This window comes from Sarcophilus harrisii, chromosome X, assembly GCF_902635505.1.
Source record: "Sarcophilus harrisii chromosome X, mSarHar1.11, whole genome shotgun sequence".
Classification (NCBI taxonomy): domain Eukaryota; kingdom Metazoa; phylum Chordata; class Mammalia; order Dasyuromorphia; family Dasyuridae; genus Sarcophilus; species Sarcophilus harrisii.
Window position 1 is genome coordinate 10,071,384 of NC_045432.1, and position 17,199 is coordinate 10,088,582.

The 17,199-nt window shown below is 44.1% G+C and overlaps 1 protein-coding gene across 1 annotated transcript; it reads left to right on the plus strand.

The window, feature by feature from the left end:
* Window positions 1-216: 216 nt before the first annotated feature.
* LOC100930999 (homeobox protein CDX-4) lies at window positions 217-16,695 on the plus strand. Its single transcript, XM_003774753.1, has 3 exons — window positions 217-694; window positions 13,482-13,627; window positions 16,486-16,695. Exons 1-3 carry the CDS (start codon window positions 217-219, stop codon window positions 16,693-16,695), a joined length of 834 nt encoding a protein of 277 aa, XP_003774801.1.
* The last annotated feature ends 504 nt before the right edge of the window (window positions 16,696-17,199 follow it).

Sequence of the window (17,199 nt, forward strand, 5' to 3'; positions counted from 1 at the left end):
GCTCCCAGGCCTCTGGAGACAGAGGCTGCTTGGTCATGTTGGGCAAAGGAGGCACTTGAAGGTTGGCTGACAACCTTCAGAGCTAGGGGGCAGCTTACTATATTTCTGGGTGTTGGAGAGGCTGGGTCACAAACAGGAACCAGGATGGTGTAAGAAGAACCTCTCTATCCACAAGCCACCATTTACAGACGCTGCCTTGTGAAGAAGGAGGGCAAGATGCACCCGGGATCCCAGAGGGCCACCAACCTGGGCAGCGGTGGCATAGGTACCGGTATGGGAAGCGGTGGGGGCAGCCTAGGCGGGGGCAGTGGCCACCTGCCCGGCCAGGCCTTCAGCTCAACCCCTGCCTATTCACACAGCCTGAGCTATTCTCCTATGGCCAACCTGGATAGCCATGGACCATGGCTTGGGTCCTGGGGGTCCACATATGCTCCCCCAAAGGAAGATTGGGCTCCCTACGGGGAGGGACCCTCCAGCTCTGTGGTGGAGTCTTCCCCAGTCCAAACCCTGGCCCAAGTCTTGGCCCTGGCGCCAACCCCAGCCCCATATGGAGCTACTGACTACAGCAACTTGGTCCGTCCTGAGTCCAGCGGGGTCGTCCCTCCTGAGAATATGGAATTCACAGAGCCCACCTCCAATCCCCCCAACATAGGAGGTCCCTATGCTTGGATGAGCAAAACACTTCATGTTTCAGGTAAGCACAGGAACTCTCTTCCCCTCCTCTTTCCCCTAGCTAGATGGAATGGGTTGGTTACCTCTTACCCCTGATGTGTTTCCTGTGTTTTCTCCAACTGCATACAATGGACAGGCTATATCTTTCGGACCGATTTTATTTAGCTAGAGGCTAAAATGATTCCCCAAATCCACTCAGTAAAACTGTCTGAGATATTCCCTTATAGAATTGGAGTTCTTGTCTTTTTTTTATGTTATGAATTCTCTGCTGGCCCCTTCCCCCCCCCCCCCCCCTGCCTTAGCACTTTGGTAGACCTCTTCTCAGAATGGTTTGGGTTTTTAAACCATTATTTTTAAAGATTTCACACACCACCACCACCACCACCATTACATGGAAAGAAACTTTTCAACATTCATTTCTTTAAGATTTTGAATTCCAAGTTTAAATCATTATTTAAGAAAATGCTAAATTTCAGAGGTAAGTGAAAATCAAGCTATTATTATTTTCTTATTCAAGTTCACAGACCCCTGGAAATCCCTCCACGGACCCCTGGGGTCTAAGAATCCCAGATTAGGAACCCCTGATTTGGAAGAATAGACATGTTAATGACCAATGCCTGTAATTCATGGGAATATCAAAGCTGGGAAGGGCCTCAGTACAAAAATATGAGAACTGGGAAATCTCTTTGAACAAAGAATGTTAAATCTGGGAGAACTGTAGGATTATGCTAAACTCCTTTGCTTTAAAAAACAAAAACAAATAAAAAACAACAAAACTCCACCCGAAAAAATGGGGGAGGGGAGGGAGGAAGAAAGATGCTTTTATATCTGATTTTTCCTGGGATCCAGTTCAATGGTTGCCACTATGGCAGACAACAATCATTGTTTAGAAGGAGTACCTATGTGGGGATGAGACATCTGTTCTCAAATTCATGGATTTAATATGATTTAGAGTTGGTCTGCTCAAGATGGTGTCTGGGAGGAAGAATCAGGTAGTAGGAGAAAGACCTCTTAGAGAAGACCTCTGAAACTTTTCCACTCTTGATCCCTTTTTACCAGTAAAATTTTTGCACAACCCCAGGTGTATAGATAGGTCTATAAAATAGGTATACGATTCAAATATTTATTGATAATAAATCACGAAGAAATTTATTTTAAAACACTTCTTTGATACACATATACTTTTATAATTTATTAATGATGAAAGCAAACTTGCACATGAATGAGATGGATGTGCTTATTTATGTTTGCATAAAAATACATCTTGGAAGAATATTTCATACTTTTTCCTGTTACCAAATTTTTGCTACCCCCACATTCAGTTACATAATCCATGTGGGATTGTGACCCACAGTTTAAGAAGTTTTGCTATGGAACTTCGTCTTCCTTTTTTAATGACTATATTAAGCAGTCTAGGAAGACCCCATGGGCATCCCTTTACCCATTTTCTAAACAAGGTTACTTTTTTTGAACCATTTGATTTTTGTTATTGGGATGGCTTCCTTTCTACATCACTTTCCTTTCTATCTCTCCCCTCCACTAACCTGAAAGCTATCCTTTGTCTCAAACAGCCTATCCTCGCTCCAAATCCACAAATATATTTTCTCAGTTTTGATCTGGGCTAAGCTTGTTCACAATAATTGATAATCCTGAAGCAGTGAACCATTTTAGAAGTCAGAAAAGGTGAATTCTATAGGCCCACTTGCTCCTAGATTTATTGCCTAGATTATCTTGGGAAAGTAACTTCTTATCTCTTTCCTCCTTTAAAATGAAACTTGAAAACCTCAATTGGAAGAGTTGAGTTCTGTAGTTGCAAGTGCCTCTCACTTGTGATCTTAAGTCCTTTCCTATCTCTGGGTCTTGGTTTTCTCTAAAATCCTTAGATTGTACTAACTCATCTCCCACGCGCTTTTCTTCTCCAGTGTTCTAGGTTTTCTGTTTTAAGGCCCCTCCTAGCTCCAGCAAAATAGGTTTTATATTCTAAGCTTCTTTCCAGTTTTCTTGTATACTCCTAGAAATGTTTAGTTTTCCTTCCAGCTCTAACATCCATCATTCTTATGTTCTAAAAGCCCTTCCTGCTATGGCATTCTATGTTTCCTCTAACTCTGACATTCTCTCTTCTTGACGTCTTGTGGCTGATAGGAACATCTGGGTTTCCAGCTCAACCCAATAGAGAGATAAGAGGATTCCAGGATTCTGCAGTGGAAGTAACCCCAGAGGTTCTCTAATCTCATCCCTCATTTTCCAGAGAAGGAAACTGAGTACCATCCAAGGGAAGGGACTTATCCAAGGTCACATATAGACAGCATAACCAAGATTTGAATTCAGGTGCCCAAATTGAGTTCTCTCGTTACTACTATACCATGCTTCCTCCCATAACACCCTCTTTAAAAAAACAAACACTTATTTTTTTTTTTTTTATTATTTAATAGCCTTTTATTTACAGGTTATATGTATGGGTAACTTTATAGCATTAACAATTGCCAAACCTCTTGTTCCAATTTTTCACCTCTTACCCCCCACCCCCTCCCCCAGATGGCAGGATGACCAGTAGATGTTAAATATATTACAATATAAATTAGATACACAATAAGTATACATGACCAAACCGTTATTTTGCTGTCCAAAAAGAATCAGACTCTGAAATATTGTACCATTAGCTTGTGAAGGAAATCAAATATGCAGGTGGGCATAAATAGAGGGATTGGATTGGGAGTTCAATGTAATGCAAGCACTTATTTTTAAAATGAGTTCGAAACTCATTGAGGCTGAACTATATATATGAGCTATAACTTTTTGACTTGTAGGGTCATCTTCATTCATGTGAATATTCCCATTTCTTCAGTCCCTATTCTGGGTAAAGGACTTGGGAAGAGGGTGTCTTGGAGAGATAATTAAGGCATGAACCTTATTCATAAAGTTTATAATTTAGCAAGAAGGAGGAAGAAAGGACTCACAAATATATAATCATTAGATGCATCAGTGATGTTATAGTGTAAGCCCTCTCTTTGCCAATGCAGAGGGTTCACATCCTTCCTGTGATAATTAGCTATATAACCTTGGGCCTCTCTTTGGACCTCAGTTTCCCCCTCTGTTTAACGAAGGAGTTGGTCTTAATGTTCTCTGAGATCACTCCCAACTCTATATCTAAGTTCCTTTGGTGATCCTTGGACTTTCACATCCTGGGTGATGTTTATCCATGTAAATCGTCCCTAGTGGACCCTCTCAGCAGCCCAGGAGCCTCGCCCAACCTTTTTTTTTTTTTTTTTTTAAATCATCTGAGGGACTATAATCCATGTCTCTGTGGAGCCTTTTGTCCTTGATATACAATTGATCCACCTCCAATCCCACTCTTCCTTGGTGATGATCTTCTTGCCATACTCATTGTCCAACTTAAATACTTGAAAAGTTGGGACATCCCTTGGGTAGAATCAATTTCTACCGATACAGATTGTTACTCCTTTGTAATTTAAGGGCTAGAGTCTGAAAAATGGTTGGGTCCAAGAAATCCTTTGGTCCAGGGTGTAACTGAGATTCATGTTTTAGGAGCATGGTGTTTGGCTGACAGACATTTGGTCCTCCCTGAAAGTCCTCCCAGTGTGACACAGTTCTCCCCAGGGTCTGGTCCACTAGCATAATGTTTGATAAGCAGCGTCATCCATAAATCGCAATATGCATTGGTCGACAAAGTTGACACACAAGGAGTTCCTAAAATGCTAGAATCACTTATCTGTATCTTCCCCTTCCCAGAAATTCTAGCATAAGCAATATAGCTGCTCCCACTGGGATACTGAGGCTGGAGGACGGTTTGAGCTTAAAAGTTTAGCGCTGCAGGGGGCCAGCTCTCCATACTAAGTTTCACTAAGTTGACCACCAATAGGGTGAGTCTCTGGGAGGGCAAGGTGGGTGGGAGGCTGCCTAAGGAATCTCAGAAAGCAACCAGAGCAGGAACGGGCTTAGAAGTGGTCACTGAACTTTTTAGCCTGGATGAAATAGGGCAATTACAGCCCCAAACCAAAATCAATAAAGCGGAGGAAGAAAATGTTCATTGAGGTCCCGGTGAGGAAAGAGTTTGTATTGAGTTGACCTGCTTTGATTCTCTGAGATCAAAGGACATTTGGTCATGATAGCATATCCCAATTCTATGTATATGGGAAGGACACTGATTTTTGAATCAGATCTGTCTTTGAAACCTGGAGCTACTTAGTCACCTACTAGTTCTGTGTCACCGTAATCAAGTCCCTTCCACTTTTCTAGTCCTCACTTTTCTCATCTGCAATCCTGAAAATGACTTCATTTCTCTATTTTCTCCCTTTCCTAGGACATAACAACTAATTTATTCTCTGATTCCTTTGATTTATTGATTTTGGTTTGGGGCTGGGTCTCTTTATCTCCAGCAGAAAGTGCAAACTTACAAGCTTGGTCTTGGAGAACAGTTGAGAAAATGCAGAGGGGAGGGAGTTTGGGTGTGTCACTTTATATATGCTGTTAAACTAGTGTGAGGTGGCTAAATTGCTTTTCTTCTCTATTTTTTTTTAAACCTTTGTTACAAGGAATGGCTCACGGAATATGACAGGATGAAGGGTTTATATTGGGAAATGATGAGCTAAAAGCACAAGATCAATAAAGATAAGATTAAAAATGTAAACCTGAAGATTGGACTTAATCAGTGGTTCCTATTTAATGGTTCGTAAACCCTTTTGCCTAAAGCGTTATACCAAAAATCCTTTACTTAAGTAATATCATGAGTAGGATTTAAAATTAAATCACACATTTTCTTGTTGAAAGGAGTTTGTGGAACAAAAAACACCGGGAACCACTGGATTCTCTGGATCTCTAAGGTTGCTTCACGTTCCGAATCCTATAACCAGGCCATGAGCAACTTTATTTAATAGGTTGCCAAATGGGCACTCGGGTAGAATGCCTCCCTTCTCTTCAGCAGTTCATATCTATAGATAAGAATCAGTGGATGGGCTGCTTATCTAAGCCTCTCCCGATTAGAAGGCTTTCCAGTGAAAGCACCTCAGGTTACCCACAATAGGCAGAGGGGCTTCTAGGTAGAAGAAACAAAGAGACTCAGCCAATAGTTTTCAGAGAAACGATTCTAGCTTTTATCCACCTTAAATCAAGGAAGAGGATGAAAGTCAGAGACCTAAACCTTAGTCTCGGAGATGAGAGCCCTAAATGTAACCAGAAATAGCTGGCTCCTCTCTACTACCTCTGAGGACTAATGGTTCTCTATTCCTTGAGACCTCAGAGAAGGGCACTCTATTTGCAGAAATCAAACCATTGAAAATGTAAAAGGGGGAAAGTGCTCACTGACTCGGTGCCATCCATTACAACAACCGAGGTGTCTTCCAGTCTTTCACCCATACCCTATCCCCATTTTATGGAACAAGGAAGTTCAGGTCCTTGATGTCACAGAGTAGCCCTAGCAAATAGAGAGCTCATTTCTACTATCTGAGGAGTGGTTTTATTTTTTACCCTTAAGTCCCCCCTGGAAAAAAAAATTATAGAGCATATAGAATGCTTTCAAATTTGTAAACTGATTTACATGTGATCTTGCTTGAACTGCCCAAGAACCCTTGAAGGTAGTATTACTACTGCCACTGCTAAGTAGGAAAACTGAGGCTGAAATAGGTTAAGCTCCTTAAACTGTGATTTGTAACCCCATATGAAGTCTTGTAACTGAATGTGGGGGGGTCATGAAATTCTGATTTGTTATCAGTAAATATTTGACATATATCTATTTTATATACTTCTGTACCCAGGTTCACATAAAAATTTCTTGGGTAAAAAGGATCTTGAGTGGAAAAAGTTTAAGAAGCCCTCAGTCACACAGCTTTAGTTGTCTGAGTCAAGATTGGAACTCAGGTTTTCCACCACCTGATCAAGTATGCCAACCACTTTGCTGCCTCCAGTGCTTCTAAATGGGCAGAAATGGGGTGGTCTCATAGAAGCCGGACACTCAGCCCCATGGAATGGTACAGTTGGAAAGGGCCTTGGAACACTTCTGTGTCAGCACTAGGTGCGACCTTAAAACGTAAAACATGGAATGTCAGAGCAAGATGGGCCTTGGATGAACACAGAATGGAAGAGAAGGACCTTAGAGATCACCAAATCCAATCCCTCTCATTTTACAGAAAGGAAAGTTATCCAATAGTTAAGGAAAATGTAGAGTAATCAATCAGTTCTGACAACCCATTATAACAGAACATGCCTTAAGAAGTATCACTTGTTCAACCTTTTTAGGCAGGGAGTCTTGAGAACTAGATGCTACTGGGTTGGACTGGATTCTTTAGCAGAATGATAAAAAAAAAAAAAAAAAAAAAAAAATCACCTATAGACATCTAGTGCTCCCTAGAAATGGCTAACAGGGGAAAGGAAGTAATAATCCATCCAGAAACATTTGCTGAGAGATGCTACGGATCCTGCCTCCCATGTGCAGTAGGAAGCACATGCTGCAGTGGAAGGGGTGGAAGGTAGATGATCTTCAATCCTTGGGTTTTGACTTGAGGCAGACCACTTCCCTTTCCTGGGCCTTAATTTCCTCCTCTGTAAAATGACCTCTAACATCTTTCCTAGCTCTGGATTCTGTTACTTGGGTCCAAGTACTGACTTTGCCACTTACTCGGTTGTGTGACCTTGGACAAGTCCTTTCCACAGGTCTCGGTTTCTTCGTCCAAAAAATTAAAGAGATGAACTAGGTCTCTTAGGGCTCTTCCCACCCTTTCATTGGAGGAATTGTCTCTCAAATTATGAGAGCTTCCCTCGGCTTCTTAGCATTCCCAGAATCTTTTCAGTAGTGGTACAGGATTGGAGTGGGGGGGTGGGGGTGGGGGGTGGCAGAGGAAATGGAGGGTCTCCCCACCCTGATCTGTGACATTATACCAGGTCTACACCGGAGGAACCAGAACAGCTGTTAAAATATATCTGCCTTGGACTCTGAGGCATTGTTCCCAAATTAACTCGGAATAGGCAGCTGAGAGTGGGTTGCCTAGCTCCTTGGCCAAGAACATGGTTCAGATGATAGAGAATGCCAACAGATAGCAGCTGGAGACTGGGGGGTGGACATGGGGGTTGGAGAGGGGTGGCCAGGGACGGAGCTGGGAGATTGTCCCAATGGCTCTCCATGCCACCCTTAGAATGGGACAGAGGAGGCAGTGGACAGCAGTTCCCCTCCTTTGTCAACATAGTACTGTGGTCTGTTTTTTTTTTTTTTTTTTTTTTTCCCCCACTTTGTTTTGGGTTCTAAGACCTTATCTACCAGATTGGGGCAACAGACCTTTTTAACACTTCCCTGGGCTTTGATATGCAGCCCGGCTCTGGCTAGTCCGCCGTCCCTCCTGTCTTGGGGAGCTTAGTCCAATGCTCTCATGCCCTAGAATGGGACAGAGGAGTGAGTCACTGCCTGCAGTTCTTCCTTATCTTCAAAGAACGTAGTACTGTGGTCATGTGGGTTTTTCTTTTTTTTTTTTTTCCCAGGCTTGGGACTTGCTAAGCCTTTATCTAGCTAGATTGGGTGAAGGAAAGACGCTTAGAAGTCTGGTGTGATAGGAGCCGTCGGAGACAGACAGATCTCCTGTTTCTGGGCTTATATGTCCTCCAGCCTTGGAAGAGTGAGTGACCACTGCCTGCTTCTAGTCTTATATCTTCCAAAGAGCGTGTGAGCTGAAGCAGGAGACCAAGACTTCCTGAGGGCTGAGATCGGTGTGTCCTTATCTATGGGTGAAGGAGAGACCAGGCAGCTGTGAAGGAGGGCGAGAGGATCTTGCACAGCAACCTGATGATTTCAGTCCTCAGTTCTCTGAGAGGGATTGGATCATCTTCTTCTAGGTCCCTATTGCATTCAGTAGGTACTACTTATGAAATAGATTTAGTTGAGTGATCGGTGTGTCATCATTGAGATGGAATCACCAGCTTTGCGAGCATCTTTAGCTCTCACGATGGTGTTCTGAGAGGACTTGGCAATCACTCCTGACTCTTCAGTCTCAGTAGACACTGTCTTATGAAATGCTGGGTTGATCTTGGATATTCTAGTGAAGTCCTAACTTCTAGCTCTTACTTCTAGATCGTGGTGGGAAGGAGATGGGAAGAAGCACTCTGCATCTGATCTCAGTCTACTTCTGAAGTATCATGCCTTGACCTGAAGTCTCTCACTGTTACTTGAGGATCCCGTGCAGGTGGGAAGCAGAGAGGGGGAAGAAGGGGCATATCTGCATTGACTATCAATTTAGAAGTATCATCCTTTCCAACTCTCACTGTTGTGAGGATCCCGTGCAGGTGGGAAGCAGAGAGGGGGAAGAAGGGGCATATCTGCATTGACTATCAATTTAGAAGTATCATCCTTTCCAACTCTCACTGTTGTGAGCCTGCCGAGCAGCGGGATGCCTTAAATGACTGTTTAAACAGCCAAGGATGGATTGGGAACCTGCTTAGCACCCACTTTGCCTAAGCAGGAATTTCAATTCTCCAGCAGCAACATGGGCAGGGAAATGATCTGGAGTCAGGGAGTTGGAATTCAAATGCAGCCTTCATCCACTCAGCAGCTGCATAATCTTATGCAAATCCCCCATTAAAATAATAGAAATATAACGATGATGCTAATATGGTGATAACTTGGATATGGTGCTTTCAAATTCCCAGTCTTCCTTTGAATGTTTCAGCTCCTTTGAGGCTCACGACAATCTTTTGGTGAAGATGATATGGATACCGTGATCATGTCTGGCTCAGAAGCCAAGAGCTTCTGAGAAAAGAAAAGAAATACAATTTAAATTTTTATTTTTATCTGCAACAACCATCATGACTTTGTAAACTATTTACACACACACTCCAGCATCCTTGTTTCTTTCAGAAGCTGTTCATTGCTCTGACTCTTGTTCGGAGTTTTCCAGTTTTTAGCAAAAAGACCTTGAGGCTCTTGGGGAAGTTGTGTCACTCCAACAAAAGAAAATGACAAACCCCAGAACCATCCCCAGAGGACTCCTCTTCCTCTGCTTTCCTGTTCCTAGACATAAAAAGGGCATGGGGACATTTGTTTAGGGCTTGTAAATTCCCCATCCATTGTTTGTGCTCCCCAATGGACAAAGGGTTTGGCTTTCTGGGTTGTTAGGCAGGCCTCCATCTTAACACCTCAATGGAGGTCAGGGACTCACTTGAAAGGGGTCTTTGTCCTTACAGTTTGTCCCCCAAACCAGTTACATCAAAAAGGACCAGAAAGATCTGAAGAATCCCATTAACAAAAAGTTGAAGGGAGGGGCGAGGGGGGAGGAGTCAGACTGCCCTTACTGTTCCCCTTCCCCCACTCACCCCCACCCCCACCCTCCTGGGGTCAAGAGATAGGGAAATGGCCTAATTGCCTTTAGAAAAGACTAAAGGAAAGGAGGAAAAGGTATCTGTCCTCAGAGATGCCATTCTGAGGGAAAGGACAATTAGTTCCCTATTGAGAAGCAAAGGAAATGTTTGGCTAGAAGGTGCTACTCACGCCCTCCTCTCCACACTCCCCAACCCCCATACACATCCACACAAAGCTGCTTACACCCAGATCCTAGTTAGCCCCAGAGCTTCCTGGGAGCAAGGAGACTTAGGCTAGAGAACCTTGGCCTGCCAAGAGAGAGACAAAGAGAGAGAATGAGAGAGACAGACACACAGAGACAGAGAGAGACAGAGAGGAGATGGAAAGAGACAGAGACAGACAGAGACAAAGACAGAGAGACACACGGGAGGGGGCGGGGGGAGACAGAGAGAGAGAAAGGAGAGACAGGAGAGAGACAGAGACAGGACAGAGACACAGAGACAGGACAGAGACACAGAGACAGGACAGAGACACAGAGACAGAGAGAGACACAGAGACAGAGAGAGACACAGAGACAGAGATTAAAAGTGTGAGTGAGTTAGGGACCCACCCAGTGATCTCAGGGGAAATGCTCTGGAAGAAAGGCATTTGATCCACCGGAGTACTTATGCTGCACCTTGTGTTCTTAGGAATTTGCCTGGGGCCATTTAGTGGGAGTTAAGAGGTGAAAAAAAAAAAAAAAAATTCCTGACTCAAGCAAAACCGGGTCTTTATCCTCTTTATACTGGCTGTCTGACTTTGGACAAGTCATTTTCCTAGTGTGATAGTCATTTTTCTCATCTGTAAAAAACTTATAATGCTTTCACTCTTACCTCCTGGACTTGTCAGAACCCTTAAAATGCTGAGAGTCATTTAATCACCCGCTCAAGTCAATTGAGAGAGGGACACAAACCTCCAATATGAAAATATGGAAGAATAAATGTGTCCTAAGTAGGGTGATGTGGGCCATTCCAGAGCGGAAGCTCCTTAAATGAAAGAATGGTAACTTCTGAGAGGCTGGCCACTTCTGCATTTGAGCCTAACCTAGAAAGTAGACAGTAAGGAAGGATATAAACGATTGTAAAATGAAAGTAAAAAGATGCCTTGTTTTTCAAATCGGGGGAGCTGTCCCACTAGTAATCGCAAAATAACAGTAAAAGATGAAATTCAAATAGTTCTCACTCTAGTCCAATGCTAGTTCTTCTACTCAGTCCTGAAGTGACCTATGCTAGTTCTTCTACTCAGTCCTGAAGTGACCTAGCCTTCCCGAGCCTCAGTTTCCCCGTCTGAAGAGTAGAGACTCAAACCCGTCAACAACGTGGAAACCCCTTTAACAGCTCTTAAGAAACCAAATCGCCACTTCTGGCCTTCACCCCCCTTCCCACCTCAGGATGTATGCAGCAGAAATCGGTTCTTCCTCTCGATGGTTTGTATAAGGGCCTCACCTAGTGTTGTTGAGGCCGAGTCCTGTTAAAGTGTCTAATGGGCCGTCTTGTACAGGAAGAATGAAACTTGGTTGACTGGGTCCAAGAGGGCAGAGCAAAGGGCGGTTACCTAGTGGGAGGGTTATTATTGAGGCGAAGCCTATATTTGGTGGAAGAAGCCTTTCCCATGTTCTGTCATTTAACTGTGTGACCTTGGCCAATCACAGATCCCCTGTGGGTCCCAGTTTCTATAAAATGGAGATCAGATGGTCATTCAGATCCCTTCTGGATCCAAACCCATCTTCCTATACACTGTACCTATGGCATCAAAACGGGAATTGGGAAGAGAGACACAGTTTTAAAAGGAAATTGGAGAAAATGGCTCGAGTCTTGAGTCAGAAAGATAGGTCGAGTCATTCCTTTGTGAACAAACACAATTAAGCGCTTATTCTTTGCAGAGCCTGAGCTGGGGAAGAAGTGGAGAGAAGATCCCAGCCCAGGCCCGAGCGGAGCACGCTTTAGAAGCGGCTTTAGAAGATGGGAGAGAAGACACAAACAACAACAAACCAAATGCTTTCCCCATAGTTCCTAACACTAACCCGGTAAAATAGGCAGTGCAAGGTGTAAGCTTGAACGATTGGAAGTCAAGAACGTGCAAGTTCAAATCTTGCCTTACATACATACCCATGAGCTATGTGATTTTGAGCTAGACACTAAACTCCGAGTTTCCATTTCCCCAATTGGAAAATGGGAGTGATAATAACATTTGCCCACTGGGGCTACCGGGCTATCATTGTTTTCTAGGCACGGAAGTCCAGAGAGGAAGACACAAAAGCTGACCTTCAGCTGTAGTCTTTTACAGTGTAAAACCATTTTGCAGATAAGGAAATTGAAAAGTTTAGTGACTTGCCTAGAGTCAGACGGCTTGTGGGAAATGCTCCTAGTCAGCATCAGAGGGAAGATTCAAACTAAACAAGATCTCTCTTGATTCCAAATACAAGTCTTTCCCCTCTCTTACATTGCTTATTTTGCAGATGAGGAAACCGAGGTTCAAAAAAATTCAATGGCTTGCCCAAGCTAGTAAGTCACCCAGAACAAAATCGAAATCCCCATCTCCGGTTTCCCAGAGCCCCATTATGTCTACTGTGTCCTAGGGACTCTGAAACGCCTGCCCTTCGGTTCTTGGGTCTTCCCATAGGGCGTTAGAAAAATTCAAGTGAAAGTGCTAAGTGATTTCTGAATGAGAAGGTTCTTCCCAAAGGAAAAGCAGAAGGACCCGTCAAGGCTTTGGCAGGAAATGGTAATTGAGTTGGACTTTAAGTTATGACTGAGTGAAAGTTCCTGCAGTCAGGACCGCGCATCTTCGATCTTTCTCCTTAGCACCAAACAAGGTATTTACATTCAGAGTGGGCACTTAATAAATATATCTGTGGAACTGAATAGAATTGAATGGGTGAAAGTTCAACAGGTGAAGAAGGTCATTCCAGGCCTTTCCTTCTTTCTTTCTTTTTTTTAATTAAATAACTTTTTATTGACAGAACCCATGCCAGGGTAATTTTTTACAACATTATCCCTTGCACTCACTTCTGTTCCGATTTCTCCCCTCCCTCCCTCCACCCTCGCCCCCAGATGGCAAGCAGTCCTATACATGTTAAATAGATTACAGTAGATCTTGGATACAATCTATGTGTGCAGAACCAAACAGTTTTCTTGTTGCTCAGGGAGAATTGGATTTAGAAAGTATAAATACCCTGGGAAGAAGAACAAAAATGCAGTTTACATTCATTTCCCAGTGTTCTTTCTTTGGGTGTAGCTGCTTCTGTCCATCCTTGATCAATTGAAACTAAGTTAGATCTTGTCTTTGTTGAAGAAATCCACTTCCATCAGAATACGTCCCCATACAGTATCCTTGTTGAGGTATATAATGATTTCCTATTCCAGGCCTTTCTCGAGCCTGAAGGCAGGAAAGTGGAGGCTAGATTCTGGGGTTTGATTGGAGGCTCCCAGAGGTAGTGATTCAACACGACATGGATTGCCTTTCTCTTAAGCAGGGAAGACCAGGACCAAGGAAAAGTACCGAGTGGTTTATTCAGAGCATCAGAGACTGGAGCTGGAAAAGGAATTCCACTGCAACCGATACATCAGCATTCGGAAGAAGACGGAGCTAGCGGTCCAGTTGGGCCTTTCGGAGAGACAGGTACCCCAGAGCATCATGTTGTTTCTGTGCATTTGTTTCTCCAGGCCGAGGAGGGGGTGCCCCATGCCTCAGGGTCTCTGAGGTTCTAGCCAACTCTGACCCGCAGGCTCTCAGGATGGATTATGAGAATCCAACAAGCAAACTCTTTTGAGTTCCCCTCGAACTGCTGGCTGAGATTCATCCCATTCATCCCCAAAGTGCAGTCTTCTCCAAAAGCCAACTTTCAAAGTGGAAATAGTAAAACTAGGAAATAGTAGAAATAGTAAAAATGGTATAATGCCAGGATTCGGCTAAAATGACAGGTCTCTTGCCTAGTTGCTTGGGTTCCAACATTGAGTTGAAATCCCAAGGTACTGAGAGAAATGGCTATATTTCTCTCTTGAATTTAGTAATGAATTCTTGATACCCTGAGACCCTCATTTTAATAGAGTTCATACCTCCCATTGTGTTCATCAATCGGAGTCCATTAGACAGCTCTCGGGAACACCTGAGGACATATAAACCGTGTCCTTCCTACATCCAAGGACGTAGTGACTGTGGGCCCATTGCCATGAGGGGGTCTTTAGTTTAAGAGATGACCGAGTGACCCTCCTTTTATTAAGAATAAGCTAGTCTTAGTAATAAAATGATCAAATCACCCAGAAATGATGTTTCTCAAACCTTTTTAACTGTCACCATTAATACAGTTCAGGTCAAGAGTATTAGCAGAAAGACAGCTGGCCATGGTGACTGGAGCCCTGAATGTGGCCACAAAGAGATTGCGTTTGAATACTGACTTTACTGTTTATAGGCTGTGTGACCGTGGATAAGTAAGTGTCTTCTCCTCTCTGAACCTCTCAGTTGCCTTGGACTAGGCAAGATCCTTTCCAACTTGAAATCCTCTCACTAAGGCTCTCGCAGGCAGCTGATCTGGACAACCGACATTCAGTATTATTCAGTGTATATCCCTCAGGGCAGAGAAGTTGGTCCCTTTAGTTTCCACTCAAGTCTTCATCAGGGCTTGAAGCTAATTCCTAGTTTCAAAGACTGTGCCCCAGTAGCCTTTGTATATGGGCCTCAGGATGCATCATGGGGCTGCCATTTTGAGGACCAGTCTGGCTGGATGTAGAGAGTCCAGCCCCCAAGGAATAATTTAGACTTTGGTCACAATAACTCTTTGAACTACAGTGTAGAAGTAAGGGGCGAATCATAGATGGTCTCTGAGGTTCTAGCCAACTCTGACATTTTCTCTCTAGTCTCTAAAATACCCCCCATTCCTTGTCGTCCCAGCCCTGCCATCCCTTGTCGTCCCAGCCCTGCCATCCCTTGTTCTAAGGCACTTTCCAGTTATGACAGTGAATAGAGCACCAGCCCTGGAGTTAGGAGGACTTGAATTCAAATCCAGCCTCAGACGATCAGTCACTGGGCTGTGACTCTGGGCAAGTGGCGTGTTTTAAGGCCCCTTCCAGTTGTGATGTTCTCTGTTCTAAAGGTCCTCCCGGCTCTGAGATGCCCTCCCTGGGGCCCTTCTAATTCTAAATCCTAGGTTCTTTGAAATCATGCCAACGATGGATGCTTCTATCACAACTGAGTTTTCAAATTAGTTATACATTCACTCAATATGCAATTATTAAGCCCCTATTCTCCTTAATGCAATACAGTAGAGAGAACATTAGACACACCATCGGGAAGGTCTAAGTTCAAATCTTGCTGGAACACAAGATATTTATTTAATCTCCTTGAGCCTCAGTTTCCTCCAACGTAAGTAAGGGAGTGGACATCCTTTCTAGCTCTTAAATGTATGATCCTATTACGTGCCAGACACTAGGGATAAAAACCTCTAAGTCCATCCTCAATCCTAGGATTATAGAACAGAAGAGTAATTTTTAAGGTCATTCATTCCAGTCCCCTGCCTTTAAGCTGGTGTCCTGAAGGCCCTGTGATCAAACAGAGATCTGCAATGAACACAATCCTATTAGCGCTTACCTGGTTCACTGCTCCAGCCTGCCTTTGGCTATCTGGGCACTCTTTCAAATCCCGGCTTAAAGCCTGCCCGTTTTCTTGCCGTTAAAGTCCCTTCGCTCTAGTCTGCTCGCTAGGGTACATCTTCTAAAAAGCCCATTAGACTGACAACACCTGAAGAGACTGAGCTTCAAAGACTGAAGAATTTACCTGGCGTGAGATAGCTCTAAATAGTGGTGAGGGAACCCAGCTGTCCTTGCCTCCAAGTCCACCACTTGCTAACTACTGGGCCAGAGGTCTTCACCTGGTTTTGATGATTCATTTCTATTCAGAAACTTTTTTTTTTTTTCTCACTGGGGGAGGGAAAAAAAAAAACACCCAGCTGCTGCTTTGGGTGGTTCGTCCTCAGGAGGGGCCAATTCCTGTCTAAGAATGGAGAAAGTTGAGGGCCAAGGGGGGTGGGGGAGAACTTGGGGAATGTTGAGCTCTAATGGGTGAAGAGTGGTGTGAAAACGTTGAAGTCAGGTTCCATAGTTGGCAGGCAGGGGTGTGTTGGGGGCAGGGATGAGACCTAGTTTCCTACTCTCCACTTGGTTTATCACATGGTACCATGTTTGCAAATATACCCAGAGGCCACTTGGGCAATAAGGCCTAGTGCAAGTGGTCTCCAAAACGAGGGCCAAGGTGTGAACCCAAGTAGTGATATGGCCAACTGTCTTTGCAAAGGTAGCCCTGGGGTTTGAGCCCTTCTGGTAACATCTGAGTGACTTTCAGGTAAGATGCATCATCTTGCTAGGTTCTAGTTTCATCTTCTGTAAAATGGGAGGGATTGGGTGCACGTGAATGAAATGGTGCTCGAGATACTCCTGTAGCTGGTTCCTTATCCACTCTAAATCCAGAACCATTGTATGTTGCAGGTGAAAATCTGGTTTCAGAATCGCCGGGCCAAGGAGAGGAAGCTACTGAAGAAGAAAATCTCCGAGTCCCAGGCCGGTGCAAGCAGCACAGCCCACAGTGACTCCAGCTCTGTGAGCCCAGGGGAGCCACCAAAGTTGTACTTCCCCCCTCCTCCACCTATAGGGGAATTCCAGCCAATTGATATTCACCAGATCCTGGTCTCCGAATAAGAGGGGGATCTGGGGCAAGTGGCCTAGCTTCTCAGCCCAGGCCTATCTATATGCCAGAAGTTATGATGTTTGCAGGGGACAGAGTGAGGTTTCATTGTATGATAGTATTCAAAACAAACTGATGGGGTGATGGAAGAAAGCTGCTAGTATTCCCCACCCCCACCCCCACCCCCACCTCCCCATCTCCTGCTCAATTGCATGGTGTCAATTACCAAAGGAGTTAATTACCAGCCGGAAGTCAGAGTCATCCTGAGCCTGTTCCTAACAGACATGTGACAGAACTCTATGACAAGGAGGGGGTGAGGGGGATGGGGAGTGGGGTGGGGAAGCTAGAGAGATGGTGTTCACATGCTTCTCTCATGTTACCCGGTTTTCTCGGGTTATTGTGAAGAGTGGAGAGTTTCTTGAGGAATCCTCAGGGAAACATTAGCGATCGGTACGTTCCCCAGAGTTCGAGTTTCTAAATTTCATTCTGATGCTTAAAGTTCACCCAGGGCTTGTCCA

Bases quoted from the DNA above. Each gene is read 5' to 3' on its own strand.
- LOC100930999 (XM_003774753.1), top strand. From the start codon at position 217: ATGCACCCGGGATCCCAGAGGGCCACCAACCTGGGCAGCGGTGGCATA. The intron at 695-13,481 runs GTAAGCACAGGA...TCTCTTAAGCAG, and splicing joins CAAAACACTTCATGTTTCAG to GGAAGACCAGGACCAAGGAA. The intron at 13,628-16,485 runs GTACCCCAGAGC...TGTATGTTGCAG, and splicing joins TGGGCCTTTCGGAGAGACAG to GTGAAAATCTGGTTTCAGAA.